At 29.8% G+C, this 9755-nt stretch overlaps 1 protein-coding gene across 3 annotated transcripts; it reads left to right on the top strand.

The window, feature by feature from the left end:
- The first annotated feature begins 6914 nt into the window (after positions 1-6914).
- On the top strand, positions 6915-8736 carry LOC119682903. Of its 3 annotated transcripts, none has more exons than XM_038096441.1 (3): positions 6915-7100; positions 7972-8132; positions 8228-8736. In XM_038096441.1, the coding sequence occupies exons 2-3, from the start codon at positions 8067-8069 to the stop codon at positions 8666-8668; spliced, it is 507 nt and encodes a 168-aa protein (XP_037952369.1). In that variant the 5' UTR covers positions 6915-7100; positions 7972-8066; the 3' UTR covers positions 8669-8736. The 3 variants fall into 3 exon arrangements, with proteins under 3 accessions (XP_037952369.1, XP_037952370.1, XP_037952371.1); XM_038096442.1 differs by having other exon boundaries at positions 7969-8132; XM_038096443.1 differs by having other exon boundaries at positions 7960-8132.
- The last annotated feature ends 1019 nt before the right edge of the window (positions 8737-9755 follow it).

Below are 9755 nucleotides of genomic sequence, written 5' to 3'. Positions count from 1 at the left end.
TGGTTTCAACAGCTGCCGTAACGAAACTGTCTGACAGATCGCGCTCATTTTGGCATAGTAATTGTCCTTAATTGCTGCCAAACTACATAAACTTAAAAATATCGAAAAATATACAGCGCGCGAATTTTAAATGAGAATTTCCGAAAACTTTTCGGTCTTAATGTATACATATATGGGAAATATTTTAACCACAAAAAATAAGATGAATTTTTTAATTTCAAATACACAGGCTTTTCTACTTACTTATTTACTTATGTGGCCATAACAACCCGTTATGGCCACATAAGGCGCCTCTGCTGCGTGCGCGCCTTCTCCAATCTCGTATATCAAGTCCAGTTAGTGCTTCCTCAACTTGATCACTCCACCGGAGACAAGATCTACCTCTACGTCTTCTTCCGCCAACTTTTGCTTCAAACACCTTTTTCGCCGGAGCGTCTTCATCCATTCTCACGACATGACCAAGCTACACAGGCTTTTCTGGCTATTCTTAATTTTTGTGAGTTGGTAGCACTGTCATTGACAACTGTACCAAATTTCATGTCAGGAATCGTATTTATCTATAAGATACGAAAGTGTTGTTTGAAAAAGAAAAAATTAATATATCAATTTTTACAATGTCTGATTTTTTAGACGAAGAAGTTGCGTCAAATTTTTTTTATGTAATGAAACTTCTGGTTTCAAAGTTGACAAAGTTATTTTTTTTTGTAAGAATGTCGCAAAAGAAGAACTAAAAATCATTGTTTTTAATGGCAACTCTGGAAAAATTGAAAATTTTTATTTTGATACCTGCAAATACACAAATAAACATATTTGCAAAACTTTAAAATTTTGAAAATGAATAATGTTAATTTTTTCTTGCCGATAGTGACGTATCTTTATGACGAAAAGAAACTATTTAAAAGTTAGACGGATTCGAATAGCAAAGAAAAGACAAGAATAAAAATTTATTTAATTTATTGAAATTTGATTGACCATAAAACGCTGTTTCGAGTATTGCCAAGTACTCATCATCAGTGGTCTTAGGAAATAATCAAATTTTTATTATTTAATTAGTTTATAGTCCATAAATAATATGTTTGGACTGCAAGTGCCAGGCTTAGAACTTGTGCCTGTCAAATTAGAAGCGATGACTAATCGTGCTTATATACAAGTATCCAAGACCGCACAAACTTTCAGTTCTCAAGTTCCAGATTTTTTTGTCACTTATTTTTATTTAGTTAGTGACACCAACCAAAGCACTTGTCGTGCTTTAAATTAGAACGAGCTTATAAACTAAAGTTTTATTTGGAAACACAAGTTATAATTTAACATTTTCAATAAGATAATGGAATTAATTGACTTGATTCGAATTATTAATTCTTTCCACACCAAAATTTTTTAATAAAATTCAAAGGAAAGCCAAAAGTATACATAATTAAAAGAGCATCGTAAAATTAATTTTTTGTGCTATTTTTTTGTACTCTCTTAAAAACTTAAACAATCTTTTGTTTAGTTATCTTTTGCAATATACAAGAATAATTTTCGAATTAGCAATTGTCTAAAAATTAGTAACCTTTCATGGAAAAACGTTAAACTACCGTCGGCGATAATCAAACAATTTAATTCGCTTCACTGGAGAATTATTCGCGATTATTTTGTCAATTATGACTCAAATGCCATTGCAGTTAAGGCGAATTAACTGCAAAATTGTTTTGAAAAAAATGTAAAAGTAAACAAAACTAAAAGCAACTCTTCGGAACTCATTACGAAAAAATGCAAATCGCACACAGAAACGTATCTGAAGGCTTTTAAGAATAATTTACTTTCTAAAAATCTATAAACACAAAAACTTGATTAATCTGCCGACAATTTTGCGAGATTAGTTTCGATGATAAATGCCTTGTGGTAAGTACATGAAGAGATACACCCGCAATTGTCTACTTGCTAACTAATAGCGATGCAATTACTCATTTGCTGCGGTCAAAAATTCTATACAATTCTATAGTTCCAAGTTAAGTATTTCAGAATTTCTTAACCGCAAATCGATTAAATATGTAATTAAACGATTAAAATCAAATTAAAATAATTTCAGCTCGTTTCAAATGACAATTAGTATAAGGCAAATGATATTTAATCGATATCAGTAGTTAGACATAAAAATTATATTTTCAGATACGAATAATTTGTGTAATTATCAATTCGTTATAAGTTTTCTTAGTACTGAATATCGACAAAATAATAAATAAAATTAAATGGAAAATTTTCGAAGATTTAATGAATTTAATATTTTGAAAAATCAGACGGTATTACAATAGAATTGTTGACACAAGGTACTATTACTATTATCAGTTTTGAAAAACAATTTAAATTTTATAGGAAATAGTTTTGTGATTTATAATAAGAACTGAAAATTAAATAAATATTAATAAGTTTAGAAAACATTTTGATTTTAGGAATAATGGAGAAGTAAACAATTAGATGGTTAAAATCGTATATCAATACAGTATAACATATTCCAATAGATCTCATTATTCTTACAAAGCTTATTTTAAGTGAATAATGGAGATTAATAATGGTTCTCTAATAATCCTAAAAGCGTGGACGTTTTATTATTATTATTGTTGAGCAATAATGCCCTGCTATCTAAAGATACAGTGCGCTACACTCACATTTACAGAGTATTTCTTCAAGTCCAACATCCTCAATAAATTGTTATTGCACCTAAATAGCATAGTTTTATTTCTTCATTCGATATAAGATGTAGAGATATAGATATTTCTTTCGCTTATCCATCAGAGTCGGGTAAATTTCCAACGCATATGTCTACGTCTCATTCTCCTCCTGACAGGAGAGTCTAAAATCTTCTTTGCTTTGAAAATGCTTAGAAACAGTTTTGATTGTCACAGCCATGGTAGATTATCCCAATAGAGTTTTCTGTTTTTTTCTCTTTCGAATAGGTGAGAAGAAATCATCTGCTCCCAAATCACAGAATCACAGTTTTAGGTCTACAAACAGCGAAGCTGCTGTTTTACTGACAAGTTTATCTACAATTTCGTTCCCGGAAATATCAACGTGGCCCGCAACCCAAAAAATATTAGTTTCTCAACACACTCCTGACAGTTTGATCATTTGTCTTAATGTCACTTGAGACTATTTATAGCTACTTTGCTAACAGTTAGAATAACTAATTTATGATCCTAATAGTTACATGTATGCGCGTAGAAAGACACTCATTTAGTAAGTCAATTTAAAAACTAAGAATCTATTTCCAGGAAGCATTTTGAAAGGACCTTAAGAGCTATAACTCAACATTGCTTGATAAATAATATTTTTTTTTATTGTAAACTAAATTCTTATACTTTCGAATTATTGAAAGAACATCAACTGTTATATTGTGAGATATTATAATATCTATTATGTGTATATAAGCTTTTGAATTTATCAGCTTCTATATATATATTTAAGAAAAACACAATATATAATATTTTTTATATTCGTACGTCGAAAATTCTTACCTACAATGTTTCCTGATAATAAACAATATTGATGAACAGAATGATATGATTAGTATGAGCTTTTAAAAGGCTCTAGTGATAACAACCAAGACGAATTCTCGTTTACCTTAATTTCAAGAATATGTTCTCACACATTATAGCAGAAAAAATATCGATGACTAAACTATTTTTTTAAAATCCCCATTTAATTATATTATAAAAAAGCTCCAATATTCTCATTATCATATATTATATACCATATATCCAATATTCTCATTATCCCTTAAAGCAAATAAACTGATGACCAATAAATTTTGTCAAATGAACTACCTTTTTATTATTAATGTTATTTAAGTACGTAAAGTAAAAGTTAAAAAACATATAAATTAACTAAAGAAAAGATTGTGTATATTTTCATTTATTTTTTACATTTTTAAATATTAAAAATGTTGGATATTAAAAAATAATTGTTGTGCCAGCTTATAGTTTATTAATATAAGCTGTCAAATATAAACTGCTTAACCTTTATAGAAGTCCGTAATTCCTGTAAAAACCACAATAATCCAACAGCCTCACAGACATTAATCCTGCAACTGGAGGAAAAACCAATAAGTCGTAACAATAAAAAATAATTTATATCAATGCATAAAAGAAGCTGCAAGAGCCACGCAAAAGCTGAGAATTTCACTTTCTTCGCAGAGTCTACAGTACTCTTAAACCCACTTGTGGACACTGGCTTTTTAAACTGTGCCTGCCAAAAGTCATATGTCAACGGCAAAAGTCGTAATCGCCAAAAATTTATTAAAATTTGCTAAAACTCACAATGAAATATAAAGAAAGATAATAAAAAAAGGTTATACATAAAAGAAAGATACAATACCTCACATATCGATTGATTGCAACTCATTGATATTTCAATTAATGCAGATATGCGAATTTTTTTTCAATAGCTGTCAAAGACAACTCGCTTATAAGGAAATGAGTATTTACATAATATACAAAACAATATCAGATAGTTTGTGGTACTTTATAAATTCGTAGTAAGTATATATACACAATTTAAAATTATAATATATAATAATAAAATAAAACTTTTTGAAAAAAAATTGTAATTAAATATGCAATAATTAACGAGTAGATTATGTTTATTTTGTATTTAAAATTTTAACTTATATATCAATTATATAGCAACTAAGCCGCGAGTATTGCTCATTTCAGATTCTTGCACGGAGAAATCGAAACTATAAATTTCCTTCGTGCGAATCACCTTTAAAACGCATCATGTTATGTATTGAAATTCGCTTATTTGGCTTCAGGCTACAATAAGGCATGCGGAACGCACCACAATGGGACGTCACATCGGTCAATTCGCAGCAGCACTGCGGATTATCAACGGAAGCATCTTCAAGATTCAAGTCAAAGTCGTTTTCGCTTTTACTCGGAATAATTACTTAAATTCTCACAGATAAACTGAAAATTCAAAAATTTAATCAACTTCAAAAGTCATGACAGACCGTGCTTTGTCACTGGAACTGCTGATATGATAAATGATTTTTAAAATTATTTTAAGTTACGATTTGTGGATTAAATAGTACTTATCATATTTTGTTTAAATCGAAAACAATTGCAATACTATCTCGACGATGCTTTAATATTCTGTACAACAATAATTATTATAAAAGATTGATTTTCTAAACATTTTTTTGATGATAATCTATATGAGCATAATATCAAATTTCAAGTATTAAACAAAATAAATTATTAAATTCTAATATAAATTTATTCCTGTATATCTTAACCATAGTTCGAAAAATAAAACTACAATAAATTAACATTTTCTTATTTAAAACACATTTAAGTGTGCTACCACATCTCCGACATCTAAAACAAATTAAGGAGCTCTTATCCGCATCACTATAGGACAGATCGCATGATCATGGAACTTCGCTTCGGTAGAAAGTTCGAAGTCCTCATTCCCGATCGATTGGACTGGGAAAATGGCACTCCTGGTGCAGAACCAGAAATGAATTCATGGTTCACCGATGGTTCAAAAACCAAAGAAGGAGTTGGTGCTGGAATATTTGGTCCTAACACCAGAATCTCGCTACCGCTGTCTTCCAAGCGGAGGTTCACGCCATCGATGTCTACGCTCGTATCAACTTAAACAACGGGTTGAAAGGCGCCCGCATCTGTATTTACTCAGATAGTCAAGCAGCAGTCAAAGCTCTATCCTCTTGTAGGTTTTTCTCAAAGCTTTTACTAGACTGCTTCGATGTGCTGCAGCAGCTAGCAAACAAAAACAAAGTGACGTTTTGCTGGGTGCCTGGTCACAAAGGATTAAAGGGTAATGAATCTGCCGACAGTCTTGCAAGGGCAGGTTCTGCCACTTAAATCTGTGGACCGGAACCCTATTGTGGATTAAGTTGGTCTACAACTAGGTATCTAATTGATAAATGGATCTTAGCCGAGAGAGATCGCTACTGGCGCGACAATCGAGGTAACCGTCAAGTTAAAGAGCTGGTTCCCCCATATAGTTATGGCAAGGCATCCCTCCTTAGCAGATCAGACTTGAGATTGCTGGCGGGATATTTAACGGATCACCATGGACTGCGTTATCACCTTAATAAGACGGATCTCGTCGACTCTGCTTAGAAGCAGACGAGACTACCAGTCACATTCTCTGTGACTGCCCAGCCTTGATCTGGACAAGGAGGAGGTCACTGGGAGGAGGTCTGCTCTCTCCTTCTGACATTCTGGCTTTCATTCGAAAAGCGGAATGTCTTCTGTTCGGTTAGGGTCAGTTGTAGCACAAAAGATCAATCTGGTCACAGTGCTCTGCTCCATTGGGAGCTTATACCCCGTTTATTTCTATTCTATTCTATTCTATCCGCATCACTCACAAATGATTATAATATGGCAATGATATAAAAAGTTAATACTTAGAAAACATACCAATATTAATGTATACATACATTGAATTTAATACAGATAGCATTCAAAAACTTTAATCAAAAGAATATCTGTAGCTACTTAACACCGACTTTTGAGGACCTGAAGTTAAAGTAAAGTGATTACAAAAGCCATTATTGAAGTTGATCAGAACAGCAAAAGTAGAAACCAATACTCTTAACTAACTAGTAACTAATAACTTTGACTTTTGGACTTAATATAATGGCACTCAAAACATATCATAAAATGTTTATTTAAACTGTTTTGAAACTGGAAATATCCATGATAAATAATATATTTTTCTTTCAATTAATCAAAATGATAGTTTCATTTTCCTAACCTAACGTATATATTTTCAAAAGTATTTAGCATATACGTATGTGTATAAAAAAGTACAGTGATAATAATAATATTTAAAATAATTTTTTAACATAGCAACACGAAATGATATTTAAATTTTTATCTAGTTTTTATAGTTTTAAAAATTTTATATATTTTTTTTTTTCCACAAAAATGTTTGGATTTCATTCCCCGTACCAAATTGGTTAATATGTATATGTATACGTAAGGCAATAAGCTGATTAAACTATTGATTAATTTAATAACATATCGAAAATAATCGGCCAATTTATACATTTCAAATACAAAAGTCATTTTCCTGGTAAACACCACGTAAAGGTAAGTAGGTCTTCAATCTTTTACTAGTCAATAAAATTAATGCCAGACAATCATCAAATCATATACAAGTCTTTATAAAATGATAATACATAATAATTTATATATGAGTTAAATGCATAAGTTTATTCACAGTTGATTTTCTGTTTGTTCTCCTGGACAGTATAAGGCGTATATAATTCTTTTTTCAACTATGTTTATCTAATTCCTTTATAATTCCACTTCGATCAAAGAACTAACGTCGCATACAAACTTCTACTTTATACATTTTGTATCTTTATCTTACTCCAAATCGAGTAATATATGTAATACATATAACACCTATAACATATCGAAACCCAAATTTTTTTAAAAGACGTCTTGAGATATGTTTGCATTAACGGGTTTTTCTTAATTTTAAGTATAATAAATAATATAAAATATAAACCAACTTCAGACGGGAAGTCACGACTCATAACTACTATTGCATAATGATGTTTGTACGGTAACTAATCGGTTTTCTTTTCAACTCCATCACAAACTTCATTCTTCAAACTTAATAAAACTGTAGTTGTAAGTCTTTTGAGGATATCTATAGAAAGAGAGATTATTATTTATTATATATATTACACTATATTTTTTATATATAAACAATATCATTTGATGAAATATAAACATTGTCTATCTATCTATTAAGGTTAGATAAAATTACTTTATCCAGGATATTATACGTTACGGTCTACTTGTCTCATTTATTAATAATACAAACTCATGATATAAAATACTTATTGATGTTATGTTATCATATGCAAAAAATTAAGGATAATTTAAAATGCTTCTTTTTTTATTTATTAAAAGAAGTTAAGTAATCTATAACACATAGTATTTTCAGTAGAACTTTCTGATAACTTTCGGATCATTAAAACTGACTGAACATCATTTTTGTTATTACATGCTTAAGGTAGTATTATATTCAATCCTGTATCAAAAATGCCTCGTATTAACCGAGATCCATCCATTGAAAATTTGGATGCATTCTTTGAAGCAAATATAAACGTAAGTCTTTAAATTTCATCTGTTTTTATATATTGCGTTTATTTTTAGAATATAATTCAAAAAAAATTTTTATATTATTCCACAAAATTATTTAGAGGGCTCGTCAAGAACTAAATGCAAACTCATCCCGAAAAGCATATCCTGACAAATATGGCAGTGACGGAGAATCTATTGATGACGAGGAGGAAAATGATGTTGAACACGACTGGTTTAAACTAGAAGCAGAGGAAAATGAGAAACTACTAAATCGTTCAAATTTCATCAAGTTCATCACCAATACTGACTCCCCAAAGAAAGTTTTTACCAAAGATCCCGTCAAGAATGAGTTTATTGAGCGCATGAATAGACGCAATGCAAATTTAAGGCATGTTTTAGGAGACTTCGAGAGACAGTTATTAGAATCAATGGTTGAAAATAGTAGTGAGGAGAATTCCAACACGTCTTCTGAATCTAACGTCTCGTCTTCGTTAGATGATGATGATATAACAATCGTATCTGTTGACACAGATTCTGCTGAAAGTAACCAGTCTGGCTAATATCGATTTAAGTCTAAGTTGATTTTTTCTGAAATTCTATGTATAACTACTATTTTTATACAATTCAAATTTTCTGTTCAATAAAAACATAAGACATATTAAGAAATTAAAATGCAGTTTATGTATTTTACATAACTGAATAGATATATATTTTCGTGGTTACGTATGTATATGAATTTTACAGTTAATCTTTATTTTACAGTTAATCTTCCGCTGCTTTGACTATTTATGTTATTACGATTTAAGTTCATTACTCAAATCTTTATATGCATAGTATAGGATTAATATTTTGTATAAAACATTCTCTTCTAAATTCTGATTGCTTTTTCGATTCGTAGAGATAACGTGGACTCATATCTTCGATAACACTAGTATCTAGTATCCACATCATATATATCCACATATATTAAATAACATGCCTCATTTGTGCACACTTAATTCATTTAACAAAATAATATAATTGTAATAAAAAATTCCATTTAGTTTTTTTTACTCTATAACTGTTTTACATTCCCGGTTCCAAGTAAAGAATCTCAATAAACTTATTAACGGGCTACAATAAAAATATAAAAATATAAAAATGTATAAATGTAATATAATAGTAATAATAGAATGTATGTTAGAATATAACAAAATGTAGAAAACTTAAACGGAAGAAAAAGTGATAAGTCAAGACGCAAACAGCTGATTTTATTTTTCTATTATTACTATAATAATGTTTCTGGAATATTGAGTGGAAAATGCTTTAATAATTTAATAATTAAATACAAAAACACAAAAATATAATACAACATAGAACTATAAAATTTTAAAAACCACAACAAAAATCTAATCTTAAGAACGTGAAAAGTCCTTTGGGAAATACTATCACCGACATGTTCAAGGAAATTGAACGTTTCGACATATAAGAATTGCAAATGTTTTCCAGCTAATAATGATACTCGTTCACTAATAATGATGATACAAATGTTCACTATAACATATAACGATACTTGCATTTATCTTGATAATTTGACACATTTTCCATATGAAATTTATCGAAAATCCATATAAAAATGTGCGATGTAAATATTCATTTATATTGTAT

Source organism: Teleopsis dalmanni, chromosome 2 (genome assembly GCF_002237135.1).
Source record: "Teleopsis dalmanni isolate 2A chromosome 2, ASM223713v2, whole genome shotgun sequence".
Taxonomy (NCBI): Eukaryota; Metazoa; Arthropoda; class Insecta; order Diptera; family Diopsidae; genus Teleopsis; species Teleopsis dalmanni.
The sequence above is the reverse complement of the archived record's forward strand: the minus strand, read 5'-3'. Positions and strand labels throughout refer to the sequence as shown.